At 56.8% G+C, this 16,733-nt stretch overlaps 1 protein-coding gene across 1 annotated transcript; it reads left to right on the top strand.

Annotated features, from left to right (window-relative positions):
* Positions 1-441: 441 nt before the first annotated feature.
* On the top strand, positions 442-13,120 carry SRF (serum response factor; the record flags this gene model as incomplete). The annotated part of the gene is made up of 7 exons (XM_083856827.1): positions 442-879; positions 2,208-2,474; positions 7,483-7,741; positions 9,910-10,035; positions 10,689-10,880; positions 11,413-11,489; positions 11,775-13,120. 7 exons carry the CDS (start codon positions 442-444, stop codon positions 11,868-11,870), a joined length of 1,455 nt encoding a protein of 484 aa, XP_083712953.1. The 3' UTR covers positions 11,871-13,120.
* Positions 13,121-16,733: the final 3,613 nt, after the last annotated feature.

The raw sequence follows: 16,733 nt of genomic DNA, 5'->3' as shown, positions 1-16,733 counted from the left end.
GCGGGCCCGAGGCCGGGCTGGCAGCGGGGCTGTCCCGGTGCCCGCTCGCCATCCCCGCTGGGTGCCCGCCCCGCCGCTCCGGTGCCCAGCGCCCCCCGCGCTCCGGCCGGGCCGCGGGCCCTTTAAGAGCCGCCCTGCGTGTTCCGATCCGGGCGTGACGCGAGCGCGGCCCGACCGTATGCAAATCAAACGCCAAGCGGCGGCCAATGGGCGCGGGCGCTCGGCGGGCGCCAGCCAATGGCGCGGCGCCTCCCCACGGGGCGCCGTCTCGCCCCATATAAGGAGCGGCCTGGCCATAAAAGGCAACATTGTATCGCTTTATATGGGGGCGGCGCGGCGCGGCGGGGGCGGCGGCGGAGCGGGGCCGTGAGCGCGGAGCGCGGCGGGGACATGGCGGGGCCGGCCTGACCCGGCCCGACCCGACCCGCGCTCGCCGCCGCGATGTTGCCGAGCCAGGCCGGGGCCGGGAACGGCGCGGCCGCCGCGCTGGCCCGCGGCTCGGGGCTGGGCCGGTCGCCGGTGCCGCGTGGGGCGAACGGCGGCGGGGCGGCGGCGGGGGCGCCCGGGGGCTGCCTGAAGCGGGAGACGCTGTACAGCGGCAGCGAGGGCGACTCGGAGTCGGCCGAGGAGGAGGAGCTGGGCGGCGAGCGGCGCGGCGTGAAGCGGGGCCTGGCCGAGGCGGCGGCGGCGGCGGCGGGGCCCGCGGCGGGAGCGGCGGCGGCGGGCGCCTACAGCGGCGGCGGGGGCGGCGGGGCCGTGAGCGGCGCCAAGCCCGGCAAGAAGACGCGGGGCCGGGTGAAGATCAAGATGGAGTTCATCGACAACAAGCTGCGGCGCTACACCACCTTCAGCAAGAGGAAGACCGGCATCATGAAGAAGGTGCGGCTCCGGCCGGGGCGGGGGGGGCCCGGCTCGGTTCGGCTCGGTTCGGCTCGGCTCGGCCCGGCCCGGCCCGGGCGGGGGTGTCGGCGGCACCCACCTGTCGGCCCGGCCCGGCCCGGTCCCAGCGCGGGGCAGGCCCGCGGGCCGTGCCCGGAAACGGCTGCGGCTTCCCCGTCCCGCGGGCGGGCCCGGGGGGGGCCCGGCACCGGCGCCTTCCGGGGGGTGCGCGGGGCCGCCGGTCGGGCCGCGGGCACGGAGAGGGAGCCCCCGGGCCCGGGATACCGGCCGGCTCGGCGGCCCCCAGGCGTGCGATGTGCCCGGGGAGGCCCGGCCCCGTGCAGCGCCCAGCCCCGGGCCGGAGCTGACCCGTGCCCTGAGCCGCCACCAGAACACCGAGTGCTTGGTGGCACAGCTGGACTCCCCCGGGCCCAGTTAGAGTGGGTGCTTCGGGCACGGAAGGGACCGAGGCCACGTCTCGGCTGGTTCAGAGTGCAATCCGTGATTCCTGGTGTGTAAAGACAGATTAGAAACTTGGGGTGTTTTGGATGCTGCTGGCTGATCTGCATCCCTGGTGGTGCTCACAGCATCTTCTGAACAACTGGGTAGTGCTGCATCCCCGCTCAGCTGGGCGTCATGCACCCTGGGAAGGTGGGAACGGGTGTGAGGTACTGCTGGGCACATCCTGGGTTGTATGAGACCACGGGATGTAGAATGAAGGCATCCTGTCTGTAGGAGCTCGTGTGAGACCGCTGAGTGTGCAGCGAGGGCATATGAAGAGTGCACTTCCTAGTCCACAGGTGTTCTTCACCTGGGGAATGGTGGCCTCGCTGCAGGGGTGCTTGGGTGCAGCTGTGCTCAGTAGTCTGGAGCCTGAGAGGGAAATCTGGGTCAGAGCCTGGATGGGGTGTTGGTGAGGGGAATGAGGTAGTAGAGATGTGTGCCAAGTAACATCACTGAGAAGCGAGGTGAGGGAGGCATCCAGACATGTCTGGAGAAGCCAGTGGGATTTCCAGAATGGAGACAATCCTGTGTCCCTGTGTTCTCAGACTGCTGTACTGAGAGGACCACTCTACCCATGGCCTCTTGGCAGGCACGTCCCCTAAGGGTGTGCTAACGGGGATGGGAACACAGCATGGGCAGTTCAACCTGGAGGGAGCCAGTCTTGGGCTGGTTTTAGGGGCCACAGCTCCTCTGGGGGTGGCAGGGAGCTGAAGCTGGTGTGAAGAGAAGGAAAGCCATTGTGGGGACGTGCAGGGACTCTTGTCCTGCCCTGTGCGTTGTCTCTGTCACCCGTGACTCCCGTTGTTCCCTTGTCCTGCTGGCAGGCCTACGAGCTGTCCACGCTGACTGGCACTCAGGTCCTGCTGTTGGTGGCCAGCGAGACGGGCCATGTGTACACGTTTGCCACGCGGAAGCTGCAGCCCATGATCACCAGCGAGACGGGGAAGGCGCTGATCCAGACCTGCCTCAACTCCCCGGACTCGCCCCCGCGCTCGGACCCCACCACTGACCAGCGCATGAGTGCCACTGGCTTTGAGGAGACTGACCTCACCTACCAGGTGTCCGAGTCAGACAGCAGCGGGGAGACCAAGGTAACGTTCCTGGGCACCCCAGGGCTGGGCTGGGAGTCCTGATCATCCCCAGTCCTGTTTAAATAGAGCGCTGTGAGCTGAGGATGAGCCCCTTCCCCTGCAGCTGCAGAGAGCTTGTGTCATGTCATCTCGGGGCTGGCTGGCTCCTTGGCTGATAGTAGCAGTGATTGAAGGGAGGGAGGGAAGTGGGTGGCAGGTATCCTGGTTCTGGCCCTTGCAGTGTGCACCCAGCCCACCCCCCTGGCCAGCTTTCAGCACTGTTATCTCTCCCCAGGCGTCTCCATGCTCTCACACTCATTGATAAAAATTTGATTCTGCCTCCATGGCCTTATAAGGCCTGGTTTCCCTCGCCAGAGTCCCTGGCAGGGCCCCTCACATTCCTTATAAGCTGCAGCTGTCTCTTGCTTTGGTGCTGTTTTGGAAGGGGGCAGGGAGGACATGGGGAATGGAAACATTTGGCTGGACAGACCATTTCTGCTCCCTGCCTGTTGTCCCTGCAGACGCTGGCCCTTGCCTGCCCGTGTTACTCGTGGCCTTGTGCCCAGGGTGGCCTGGCTGTGGGTGCAGAGCTGGGCAGAGTCAGCTTTCCTGCTGGAAGGGCCCCGTCTTGTCCCTGCCCTCCCTGGCACTGTTCCTCAGGGCTGTGCCCCACATCCTGCTGCTTCCTTGGCAGCCTGGTGCTCAGATCCACAGGTGCTTGGAGATGGGAGGCTGGAAGTTTGTGGTGCAAGGCTGGGATGCTATGCTGAATTTGGGGCTCTGCCACAGCTTCCCAGGCCTGTGTGCAGTTCTGCTGGGTGCTGGGAATTAGAACAGCCCTGCTGTACCTGTGCTTATGTCATGGGTACCAGGCTTGCTGCAGAAGTATCTGTGTCACAGGAGCTCTTCAGCTGTCTCTGCTCAGCCACAGCATCCTTGCCATGCAGTAGCCTCTAGACATGAAGCAGACAGAACCTGGAGACCTCTTTGCTGTAATTGCAAAGGCAGTGAGTGCAGCCCTGAGGTGTGCCCAGTATGTCTGGGGCTGCAGGGTTATTCAGCTGCCTGTTTTTATGCTGTGACAGTACAATAGCTCTGGTCACAGTGCTGGTGATACCTCCTATTCCTCAGAGTCCACTTTCCACATGTGTGCAGTGCTGCACCAAGCAAAAGCTTATTGCTGCTGAGCCCTGAGAAACATCAGCAGCCACAGCTATCTTCAGGCAGAGAAGCTGTGAAAGTGTGGCTGGAGTCTCTGTGCTGTAGCTCTTAAGAGTCCCTGAGAATGGTTCCTGCTGATGAGATGCCAGCAGCAGTCCTGGTTGTCCCAGTCTGGCACGTCTTCCTTGGGTGCCTCCTGTTGCTAGTCTGAGCTGTGCCAGCTCTATCCAGGAGGCAAAGAAGCCTTCTAACACCAGCAATCTCCCTTGTGCAGCCTGTGTTTGTAAGGACTTGTGCCTCCTGGGCTTCTCCTGGATGAAAAGGCAAGTCCTGTGAGCATTTCGTAATGAGACAAATTACCTGTCCCTGTCATGAGGCTTGTCCACATCATATCCCTTTGTACTCTACCTGGAAGTACTGCTAGTTGGCCCCAAGGGAGCTGTGCCCTTGGGGTGCAGTTACTCTGCAGAGTCCTTCTAATGCAACTTCTCTGTTCTCACTGCCTGATGCAACCCTGGGAGCTCCATCCCAGGGCTAATGCTTAGTGTGAGGTGCTTTGTGGCCACAGCCAGCATTTGGGGAGAGGCTGGAGGAGCCCAGTGCCCCTGTCTTCTGCTTGGCATTCTGACTAAACCCAGCCCTGGCTGGCTGGGAGTTCCTGCCGTGACAGGCCTGGGGCTGGGACAGGGGCTGTCCTGTTGTACCTTCTGCAGGCCTGGCAGCCTGGTTGGTGCTCAGGCAGAGACCAGCTCAATTCAGATAGACCAAGAAGCTTTCTGAGGATGGAAGGAGCCTGTGGATGGGCCATGCTGCGGGGCTGGTGCTTGCTGAGAGGTGGATGGTGCACAAGACTGGGTTACAGCCTCACTGGAGGAGGTGGCAGGAGATTCAGTGTCAGGTCCAGCCACGTGGGATGCTCTAAAAGACTCCCTGGCCTTCCTGTGGGAACTCTGCTTCCCAGATCTCTGTATGGACAAAACCTGCTTGTGTTCAGTGCTGCAGCAGAATGGGAAAGACAATGCAGCCAGGCTGTCACCTGCAGTCAGCAGCCTGCTGGTTATTCCTTTGTGCTACACCAGCAGCAGTTCTGAAATCCTCCTGCTGTGCCAGACCCAAACTTCCCGCTGTGGACTGGGGCTTGCTGTACTTTTGAAACAGTTACTGTATCCTCATGGTGATACCTCTCTCCTCTTTTGCAGACCCCAAAGGACACTGCCTGCGTGCAGTCTCCTGGGTGTGCTTGTGTGAGAAAGAATATTTTGGAGGGAGCTAAGGGGCTCTAGATTGGTGTGGGAGCATGGGAGTAGCCCTGATCTGGTCACCTCTCTGGAATGGGAAAATGTGGGACTTTCTGCCATATCTGGAATGCAGACCAGGTGTTGGAGACCACATTGGGATTTCCCATCTACCTCTGAGGCCTGTTGTCCTACACCTGTGTAATAATTCTGTCTAGGGAGCCTGGGCCATGCTGAACAGCATTGCCTCAGGCAGTCCCTAAAAGCTGTGGAGTGGGGTTGTTTCTGTCCCCAAGACCCTGCTGTGGTCCAGGATGGGCATCAACTGGCCTGGTCTGTGCCCTGTGACCCTGTGCTCTGTTTGTGCAAAGCAGTGCTGTGGGTCTGGGCAGACACCTGCTGCTGGGCTGCACCTCTGCTATGTGCTGCTTCTGCAGGCACTGTGGTGTGCTCTGAGCTGAAATGGATGTGCAGTTGCATCAGGAAGGGAAGAGCTTTCAGGGCTGCTGTCTGCCCCATGGTTTGTCCATGGCCCTTTGGGTGATATCTGCTGAAGTGACCTATGACTTGCCTCATGCATGTGGTCTGGGCTTTGCAGAGTGCTGGGAAGAGCCAAGGTGCCCAGGGGATGGCTGAGGTATCCCAGACAGTCATAAGGAGATTGCAATGGGTGTCCAATCCCAAGGTCTCTCCCATTTCTCTGTATTGGGAGCTGTAGCTGCAGCCCAAGAGAAGCACAATAAAGATGGGAGGAATCCAAGTCTCAACAGAATCAGAACAGGGAGGGCAGAGATGGGCTGTGCATGGTTCAAGTCTGTTGCCACAGCATCTCTCCCAAGCACCTTTGTTTTGTACTGACATTTGCCCTTGTGCTTCTAGGGAGCCCCGATTCTGGGGCTCCCTGGGTAGTGTGCTGTAAACTTTCTGGGATGCCTTCTCCAGGCCTGGGAGTATGGAGCATGACTGGGGGCTGGGTGCCCTGGCTGGTTGGGAGTTGTATCTCACAGGTATACTGCTTTAGAGCTATAGCTGGGGATGAGGAACCCTGACTTTTCCAACTGGAAATGACACCTGTGCTGCCCAGCTCTGCTCTGACTCCCTAGTGGGCTGGGGAGAGCTCTGCCCTGTCACCCACGTGGGGAGGGCACCCACAGCCTCCTGTGTCCCATGTGGGATGGCAGGAGTTTGTGGTTGAGCTAATGGAAAGTGCCTCTGCTGGGCTTTGCTCTGTTATCACGTGCCTCTTCTAATTTGGACTTCAGGGACTGTGGTGCCAAGGCAGAGGGGTGTTGCTCTCCTCCCTCCCTGGGCCCTGGGGCACGACTGAGTGCCTGGGATTGGATCCCCCTGTCCAAAATGGGCTGCCTTCCCTTTTTTAGCTGTTCGTTGAGCTGTGAATTCCTTGCTCCTGGCAGCTTGACAAGCTGGGAACAAGGCTTAGCACGTGGGAGAGCTGGGCCCACCAGCTGCAGTGGGAGGGGTGGGAGTGTGGCAGCCTTAACTCTTCCCAGGCGTGCTGGTAGCTGTGTCAGGGCACGGGGACAGCAGGTTAGCTGTGTTCTGTGACATGGGCTCCTGCAAAGCAGTGCACTCTCAGTGTGCTCTTGGTCAGATGAACAGCAGAGGAGAGGAGTCATGGGTACCCTGGGTATTCCAAAGGGCATTTGGGGGATGGAGACACCTTAGGTGATGTGTGACTGCCAGGGGCAGCAGGAATCATGCTGGGCTTATTTGGTTCCTGCAGATCCAAGGCACATCCAGCCACTTGCTTTGTGGCTGTGGAAACTGATGTGTTCCTGCAGCTTGGCACACACACTCCTCCCTTGTTGCCACCCCTGGGATGCCAGTCTCTCAGGCCAGTGCTGGCCCAGCACAGAGCCCTCTTCCTGATGCTCAGCTCCTCTAGCAGTGCTGTCCTTGGGCAGGCACAGAGCTCTGAAGCTCCTTGCAGGACCCTGCTGGTTGTAGTGAGCACGTAGGGTCATCGGGAAACATTTGCCTCATGCCCATCTCCTGCCAGTGGATTGGTAAATAGGTGCTTCCTACGGTCAGGTTCTCCTGGCCTTTGCTTTAGGAAATGTGTGGAGGCATTCCCCAGGGCCTGCCAAAGCTGCTGTCAGAGCAGCTGCTGGGTTTGGGCCTCTCTAGAGTCCAGCTTTGCCTTTAGTCACCTCTCCCCTGTCACTTCCAGCATACAGCTGCCTTTAAGAGCCAATTCTCAGCCCATTCTTGGTCCTGTGTTTCCTGCCTTAAGGGAAGTGGTGTGTGTTCCTGACAGGAGACTCTGTGCCTTTATGTTTGTCCCTGCAAGGGCTGCTTTTGCCTGGTGTGTGCCAAAAGGAGGCTATTCTCTTCTTAGACATTTTGGGGACTCCTGGGGAGTGGAATGGCTGCTTGGTCCCCTGGTGTGTTGTAGGGAAGGCTCTCAGGGGACCTCTGTGGCCCTGGGCCCGCATCCAAAGTTTACGCTGAGCTCTCTCCAGCTTTCCTCGTGTTTGTGCAAGCAGCTCTTCTCTGCTCCCCTGGCTCTGCTCCCTGTGCTGGCAGCAGGCTGTGGGGGGCATGGTTTGGCAAGGGGAGACAACCCACAGGGCCTGGGCTGGTCCGAGCCGTGACAATCTCTCCTTTTGCAGGATGCCCTGAAACCCGCGTTCACTGTCACCAACCTGCCGGGAACAACGTCCATCCAGACAGCCCCCACCACCTCGACCTCCATGCAGGTCAGCAGCGGCCCCTCATTCCCCATCACCAATTACCTGGCGCCAGTGTCTGCCAGCATCAGCCCCAATGCCGTCACCAGTGCCAACGGGACCGTGCTGAAGACTACTGGAGCCAGTGCAGTGACGTCCGGGGGCCTCATGCCGATACCCACTGGCTTCACCCTCATGTCAGGTCAGTGCCTTTAGGGACTGAGGGCTGCATCTGTCCTTCTCTGCACCTGGAACGAGTGGCTGCTCTCCCCAGGGGAGAGGAGACCTAGTGGCAGAGGGGAAGCAGAGTGGTGGCTGCTGTAAGGTGAGCCCGACTGTGATTCCGTGCTCAAAGCCAGCCAGGCCAGTGCCTGGAGAAGGGTCGTGTACTGACTGTCTCTTCGGAATGCCACCAGCTGGCCCTGCTGCTGGAGGTGGAGGGAGCTGAGCTGGGAGCCCAGGGCAGCACTGAGGAGCCTGGAGGGAGTGAAAAGAACAGGTGGTGACAAAGCCTTTCTTTCTCCTTCCTTTCGGCAGGTGTTTCCCTTTCCCCGGGGAGCCCTGCCATTCCTCTCACTCAGTTACAGCCTCACTCCCTGGCTCTCCCCAGCCAGCAGGGCCAGCTGGTCATGAGTACAGCTGGGCAGCTGCAGCAGGCACAGCAGGCAGTCCTCCACTTCCCTGCCAGCGCTGGGGGGCAGATTGTGTCACTGACAGGTCAGCACTCTATTCTCCTCCTCCTGCTGGAGATGAGGATTGAAGTGTCTATGGGGTCCTGGGCCTGGCCACAGAGCTGACCCCTGACTATGGAAGCACAGAGGAGGCAGAGCACAGCAACCCTGGTTGGGGCTGCTGGGAAGAGATGGGAAGACAGAGCAGAAAATGCTTGACATAGGCAGGAGCAGCATCCTGGGGGATGCAGACGAGGGAAGTAGTGGATTTTCAGGCCCCAGGGCTTGGCCTGTGGCTAACAAATGCAGCAGAGACAGGTCCTAGTGCAGCTGTGCTGAGGATGAACTGTGCTGCTAGAACTGATGGAGGGATAGCACAGGGGCTCAGGTGCCCAGTGGTTGTTTATTGCGTGTTGACGTTTGGCTCTGAGAAGCTGCCCTTGCTTCTTGTGTTTGTATCTGCAGTCAGCCACTGAACCACCATGCAGGGGATAGGTTGGGGAGACACAGAGCAGAGTAATGGTGCTGCTCTGCTGCCCTGTGTGCACTGTCTTTTGTAGGAATTTCTTCTTGTTCTGAGTTAAGGTTCTCCAGGTGTTTGTTCTTGGGCTGGACATGTTCCTGGATGGAGTTTCAGAGTAGGGCTGGGCTCTCCTTTGCGGTGGCATCCATCATCTGAGGACCAGCACTGAGTGACACACTATTTCTCTTTGTGCCTAGGTCCATGACTCTGGTAACTATTGCTTTCTTGGAGTGCTTAAGGCTCTTGGGGGCCTGGGCTGGCAGCAGGCTCCCATTCAAGGGAACTGGATTTCCCCTGTGATCTGGAGGAGATAGAGAATAACTGATGTGTGTCTCTGGGGTATGGCGTGTGGGGAAAAGCCCAGTCTGAGCAAGCTGGCCAGTGATTCTTGTTCTCTGGCATCCCTTGCTCTTCCCACTAGATGCAGCACATCGGCCTTAGGAGACTTTTCTGTGCTGGACTGTTTCTGGGGCTGAGGTGCTTTGCAGGGAATGCTCTGGGACAAAGGCTGTGTGGCCTGCAGCTCTGGGATGCACACCTTGAGACCAGGTGTTCTCTAATCCCTCTGGGGCACTGTAATGCCCTTAAGGTCACAAGCGGGATGAGAGCTGCACCCCTGAGTGTCCTGTGGAGGATGGAGCTGGGCTCCAGTGTGAAGGCAGCAGATCCCAGCTGGTGTGGGCATTTGGGCTCTTGTGGTTCCACTCAGTGCAGCAAGGTGATCCTTGAAGAGCTGGCTCCTCACTGGGGAGGAAAGGCTGGGCCCTCTCCTCCCAACATCTATTGGTGGAACCAGGAATGGCAAGGAGGATCCCAAATGTTCCTGAACCACAGCTGGGAGTTGAGCAAAAGCTGTCACTGTAGCCTTTCCTTCACTCTTGCAGCTTTCAGTTAACTCTTTCTTGGCCCATGTGCCAGGAAAGAGCAGGTTTTGGTCTCTGGTTTCTGCCACTCACTGCTCTGTGTGAGTGCAGCACAGAGCAGTGCTGTGGAGCTGTGTGCAGCTACAGAAGGACCAGGGGGCTCTCACACCTGTGTGAAAGTGCCTGCACCCTGTGGAGCTGCGGGCTCACAGGCTCCTCTCTCTCCCCATGGCTCAGCAGGTTCTGGGGGCTCTCACACAGCCCAGGGTGCCTGTATCGCTGTGGAGGCTCACAGGCTCCTCTCTCTCCCCAGGTGGTGCCATGGCTCAGCAGGTTCCAGTCCAGGCAATCCAGGTGCACCAGGCACCGCAGCAAACGTCTCCCTCTAGTGACAGCAGCACTGACCTTACCCAGACCTCTTCCAGCGGAACAGATATTGGTAACCACCCTCTGTCTGCCTTCCTAACCTCTGCTGAAAGCAACTCACACCAGCACGCCCCATGCCCACTCCCTGGCCAGTTTCCTTCTTCAGGAACATTTTCCCAGGCTTATTGATCCCTGTTGCCAGGTGCTGTGCTACACTGTATCCTGCACTGGGCAGAGGGCCCCTTACAAGGGATTTCAGATACATAATCATCTGCTGTCACTTACAGCGTGGGGCTGGGAACAGGCTGCTGAGTTCTCAGGAGGTTTCCTAGTGAGCCAGCATTGCCTCTAGCACAAGGCATTGACTCACATCTGCTTGAGATTTTACTGTCTATGCAGAAGAAATCTCATTGTCAGCGAAACCTGAGTTCAGGTGCCTTGATGCAGGCTGAACCTAGTTCAGCAGCTCTATTAAAATTTCATCAGAGAATTGAGATTCGAGTTGAATTTAGTCCTAGGATGTTTGGCTACCGTGTTTTCCTGCCCCTTCATACCCATGGAGGGAGAGGTTTGAGCTCTCCTGCTCCATGTCAGGGGCTTTTGCCCACAAGGATGGGTCTCTCCATGCAGAGCATGCCCGGGGTGGCTGGGGTGGGGGTGCTGGGGAGGCGGGTGACCCTGGCAGGTGCCTTGTGTGTGCTGACGTGTGCTGTGTCCTGGTGGCAGTGACCCTCCCGGCGACCATCATGACGTCGTCTGTGCCAACCACGGTGGGCGGCCACATGATGTACCCCAGCCCGCACGCGGTGATGTACGCGCCCACCTCCGGCCTGGCCGACGGCGGGCTCGCGGTGCTCAACGCCTTCCCGCAGGCGCCCTCGGCCATGCAGGTGTCCCACGGCCAGGTCCAGGATCAGGGTAAGGCAGCTCTCCAGCTCACTGCTCCCTCAGAGTGCGCTGGCACCCCGGGTTTTCTCGTCCCACCTGTGTTTGTGCTGCGTGTTCATCGCAGAGGGGTTTTTTCACAGCGGTCCTGGTGGCTCCGCAAAAGCCTGGCAAGGGCGATGCTCAGTGTGTGTTTTTGGGTCTCTTGTGTCTCTTGCCTGTCTCTTGTGCAAAGGATTGCATGAGCTGTTGATGGGTAAAAAGGAGGGTGAGGGTTTCTGGGGTGGGCAGGCAGCACAGGGAGCCAGGAGGCTCTGGAGAGGATATGTGCTTGCATGAGGGGCCAAAGTAGCCTAGAGCCATGTGGGCAAGGCTTGGATTGAGGCCTTGTGCCTGCTTCTCCCAGCATTTGGAAAAACAGTGCATGTGGCTTCCTTCTGGAATGTCTCCATGTGTGCAAATAGGCAGCTTTGTCCTTGTGTAGCTCCATGAAGCTCAGAGAAAGGATCTATGGGGGAGCACTGCTTAAGGGACAGTGTGTCATTTGTGCTTCTCTTTGTGGCAGGTGGCGTCCCCCAAGTGTTCCTGACAGCCCCATCAGGCACGGTTCAGATCCCAGTCTCAGCTGTCCAGCTTCACCAGGTAGGCACAGAGTAGTACTTGCAGGTGTTCAGGGGTGCTTATTCTTGCTCTTCTTCTGCCCACACATCCTTTGTGTGTCTGGGCAGACACGGCCGGGTAGGATCAGTCCTCAGGTCTGGGAATGCCATCTGTGCTGGCCACTCTTGGGTGATGAGGGGGTCTTGTCCTCCTTGGGACGGTGCCCAGGAAGGACAGTGCCTGAGAAGGACAGTGTCCCCAGCTGCCAGCACACGTGGTCTCAGGGCGTGCTGTCCCCCAGCGGTTCCTCCTCCCTTCTCTCTCTAGATGGCTGTCATCGGGCAGCAGAGCAGCAGTGGCAGCAGCCTGACGGAGCTGCAGGTAGTCAACCTGGACACCTCACACAGCGCCAAGAGTGACTGAGAGGCCTCTGCTGCTGGCCTTCTGTTTCTGGCTTGTCGTGCCAGTGTCAGGGCTGGCAGCGACTCCTTCTCGTACAGACTGCACCAGTTATTTATTGTTGCCTTTTCACGTTTCCTTCATCCACACATGCACACACACACACGCACTCACCCACCCCCACACACACAGGCATGCGCGTGGGGCTGCAGGACCCACCTGGGGTGGAGCCGTGCTGGGGCCGTGCAGGGCTTGGGGCATTTGGATGCTGCAATAGCTGTGCTTGTCTCACGCCAGCCAAAGAAATTTGTCTCTCGAGGGGAGGATTGCTCTGCACTGTAAATAAATACTGCAGGCCGTTCCCAGCTGGAGGCTCTGGCTCCTTCTGGGTGCTCTGAGTCACCTTGCCCATGAGTATTTACTCTGCGTGGGGCTCAGCTTAGGCCCGGAGCCACGGTGCAGGTGCAGCTCGGAGCAGAGTGGGTTGTGGCTGTGCTGCTGGCCTCAGCAATGTGCCTTTGTGGGGGTGACAGGTCCTGGCCGCAGCCACTCACCCTGGGCTCCGGACAGGAGAGCGGGGCCGGATTGCATGTGCGTCTCTGGGCCTGCACGCCCTCTCCCCGGAGGGCAGGGCACAGCGGGTGCCACGTGGCCCCGTCCCCCTCGTATGCACTACAGTGAGCCCTCTGCCCTCAGTGCCTCCTCGCTGGGCTGCCTGGCACGTTTCCAGCCTGACTGGCCCTGCCCCGGCGGCTGCCCTTGCACAGGTGAGGCGGTCGAGAGATGCCCAGGAACACAAAGACGCCCTGGAGAGCTCCTCAGGGGCCCTGTGCTCTGCTCAGCCCCACACTCTCAGCCCTCGCACTGCTTCTGGACTCCATACACCCAGGGGAACCTGGCTGGGTCTTTCCTACATCCCCCTGCAGCTCCAGCCAGCGCTTTCTAAATTTCTGTGTCTGATGCAAGGTGGAGAAACAACTCAAATGTCAAAGGGAAGAGCCCATGGGGCATTGAGCTGCTGGGCAGGTGGCAGGCTCTTCCTCTGAGCACCAGGGTAACCTGCAGGCCATCCTGGGCCGTGGGGGAGCAGCTGTGATGCCTGTACAGGCTCAGCAAGGCCGGGGGAGAAGGGCTGGGGCATGCTTGGTCCTGCATGGGAGTTGCTGTGAATGGCTCTGCTACCTAGCCCTGTCCCTGGAGGGAGAGTGAGCAAGTGAGAGAAGCTGCTGAATTCTTAGGGGAAGAAGCAGCTACTGTAACTTTTTTTTTTTTTTTAAGTTAAAGACAAAAGAAGCCTTGGAGAAAAAAAAAAAAAAAAAGAAAAAAAAGAAAATTACTTTATTTTTCTAAGTGTTAAACTCAGTATTTATGTAATTCTTTAAGGAATAAAAGTTTGGCTCCTGTACAGTTTTAATGGGGTTTGTACCAGGGGGATGGGAGAGGGGTGGGTGGGCGGGCATGGAGGCAGGAAAGGGACCTTGCTTTTGAGTTTGTATTGTAACCTTGGACATGTTCCCTCAGCATTAGCGTTTAAGCTGCACTCTCCATCCACCAGCATGTGCCAGGGATCAAGCTGAACTGAGTGGGGTGCTTGTTTCCTACTTTCCTGTAACGAGGACTTCATACCCATAATTTTGGGCTTAATGGGCAGAAGGCAAGTGAAGCTGGTCTCTGGAAGTGGTAAACCCATTCCTCAGAAGCAGGCAGGTTGCAGTGTGCCCAGGAGCCAGAGACAGGCTGGGTTTTCTGATGACAGCTCTCTGCACTTCTGGTCCAGGGATCTACAGCTGTTCTGTCACTGTCACTCCACCGCCCTTGGCGTGGAGCAGTGCTGCCTGAGGGACATGGGTGTCCCCACTCCTCCCTGTGCTGAGTGGCCAGCAGTGGCTAATCCCTGTCCTCCCTGCTTGCTTGTGCAGGCAGCATCTCCTGAACTCCTGGCTGATGATCTGGGCTGTAGTTGCCCCTCTACAGCCATTCTGCGGCACACAGATGGGGACAGGTCTCCTCCAAGCTCCCTGTGCAGAATTCCCAGAAGGGTCTTTCAGCCCTTGATATGATAGCAGCCTGGGAAGGTTTTTTGGGGAGTGGAGTGGCCCATCTGGTGAGGGTAACATTGCATGCTGCCTCCTCTTCGAATTCTTGTTCTAAGACTGATGCAAATCCTGCAGCTCAGAGCATGTGGGAGTGCTGAGCCATGGCTCAGTGTCCTATGGCTCGGTGTAGGAAAACTGCTCAGTGATGCTTCCAAAACCATGTAGGTACCTAGGAGTTCATCCAGGGAGAAGTGTGGGGTCAGAGTGTGCATTGTCCTTTGCCCCAGCACATCACTGTGGCCTGGCTTTGCTCTGCTTTGCTTCTGCTGGCACTATGGAGCAGAGCTGTTGGGCCAGAAGGGCAGGAGAGCCCCTGCTGCTACAGGGTGTCTGCATCCCCTCCCTGGCTCCCCAAAGGCAACTGCTGGTTAAACGCTAATGGTGTATTTTATTTAAGTGCAGACTTGTAAGAACACTTGTGTATCAGGGAAATAATGGCATTTATTGTGTGATGACATTTTTAGTTCATTTTACTGGTTTGAGGGGTGTGTGTGCGCGCGTGTGTGTGTGTGTGTGTACGCATAAGTGTGTGTGGGATTATTTTTTTTTCCCTCCAGTTTCCAGGGTTGTGTTTCTGGAAGGATGTGGAAGTAATCACAGTACTATGTACAGAGCTTTCTTTTGTATTAAAAAAAAAATTTACTCTTTCAATAAATGTTATCATTTTGTGCACAGATTTGGGATCTTGACCGTGTTTTGGGGGAGGGGATGACACACATCTTAGGGATGGGGATCAGGGGCAGATTTCTGCACCTGCTTGTGTATTGAGGAGGATGGGAGTATCTGAGCATGACGTGGCAAAGAGAGGCTCTTTGTAAAAGTCTCCATCCCTACTGCCTCCTGCACAGGTTATTCCTGACCACCTGGACTTCTCTGGAGTCTCAGCCCAATGTGTAGGGCCAGAGCCTAACAGAAGGGCTGTGAGGGCTCTCTTTCCTGGAAGCTCTGGAATGATGACCCTGGTGAGCAGGGCATGGGGTCAGTCAAGAGAAGTAAAAAACAGCAACAAGGAGGAATGGGGAATTTGAAAAAGAATTGTTCTAATTCGTGGGTGTTAATAGAAAGGAGCAGGGAGACTTCTTAAATTCCCTGCAGAAAACTGCTATGAGAAGATATGGCAATATTCAAAATCCAGTCTGGAGAGACATTCCTTAAAGTCAGGCAGATAAGGACATGTGGAGGCTCAGTAAAGTATCCAAAGGTGTGAATAAAACCAAAGGTAGAGGGGCTCATTTCAATCATCAGAGCTGCTGGGGCCAGAGTTTGCCAGCTAAAAATGCAACTGCTGGCTGTTCCAGAGCATCAGGCCCTGGAGCAGATGCCAACATAGCGTGAGGAAAGCTTAGCACTGATAAAAGTGTGCAGTTTGGAGAAAATCCCTCAGGAGAGGAGAGGATTGTACAGCAAGTACTTGGGAGCAAAAGACAGCTGAAATGGCTCTTTCCCCATTAGGAGGTGGGTGCCTCACCTTTACAGTGCTGCCTCACTTTTAGCCCTGTGCCTACACAGGTGTGGCTGGTGGTTCAACACCACAAATGCCCTTTCAGCACAAGCAATCCCATGTCACTTGTGCACAGGGAACTGTGTGTCACTCATGGAGCAAGACATCACAGGTATAATCTTTTATTTTTAGGATAGATGACCTACTAAATGCAGTATGGAGACCATCGGAGCAAAGACAGGAGTAGGCCGTGTGAATAGCACAGAAAACCTCTCCTTGTCACAAAAAAAGATGGTAGTGAGTGGGGAAGGAAAATCACACATTAATTTTTAATTAAGAACAGAGATTTCAAGAGCATCCACAGGATTCTGGAAAAAGAGTATCAATAGCCTCAACAGAGGTCAAATGTAGTAATGGGGAAGTCAAGAGTGTGGCTTGGAAACACAAACATTTACAATCCACCATTGGTGCCACAGGTTTAGAGAATGGTCTCTGTGAACTGATGCAGCACAGCAGAGTTTTATCCAGCCTATAATTAATTGCAATTATATTGTTTGGATTAATTGCTGATTGCTATTGTAAAACATGGAAATTGTCTAATCCATTGCATTAGTACTGAGGGTAGAGATTAGGTTGGATACACACAAATTGCTCCAGGATCAAATAAGAAAGCAAAGTCTCATCCAGTTAGCTGATGATTTTAATGTTTATAATTTAAAACAAATCTTATCAGACTGAGAGAAACCTGCACCCCAAGGAAGGGAAATGTGGGCAAAGGATAAGAATTTAGATTTTATGGTGTGGGCATTTCAGATCAGCGTGACACCAAAGCTGGAAAGGAGCTGGAAGCAGGCCAAGCTTGTGTGCAGCTGGCTTCAATGGCTCTCCAGCAGCACTGAGAACAGGGCAGTGTCAGAGCCCTAAACCTGCTGGGAGCCAGCACAGCTGTCACTGAGGCCAGCAGGGTGGGTGGAGGGTGACTGCAGGGCTGGAACCACCCCAGGTCCACAGGCCTGACATTGCTGCACTGTAACTCTTGATTACTGGTGCATTTGCAGTAGTAATATTAGTGCTGACATGAGATGCTTCTAACCTTCCTGCCACCCATCGTGCTGCAGCCCTTGATGAAGACAATCACCAGAGAAATGGTACCAACACACAGCACAGCAGGTAGGAGCTGCCTTAAGGGACCCCGTGGGGCAGCCAGCTGTGCTCTTGTGGCACATTCCCAACGGGATCCCGGGCTGCATCAGGAACTGCATTGGCAGCGGGGCAGGGAGGTGATGCTGCCCCTCTGCTCAGCCCTGGGGAGGCCAGTCTGGAGTGCTGTGTCCAGCTCTGGATCCTCAG

The sequence above is a fragment of the Zosterops lateralis genome (genome assembly GCF_965231275.1).
Source record: "Zosterops lateralis genome assembly, chromosome: 3".
In the NCBI taxonomy this organism is placed as follows: domain Eukaryota; kingdom Metazoa; phylum Chordata; class Aves; order Passeriformes; family Zosteropidae; genus Zosterops; species Zosterops lateralis.
Note: the sequence above shows the minus strand (reverse complement) of the source record. Positions and strands in the feature narration are given on the sequence as shown.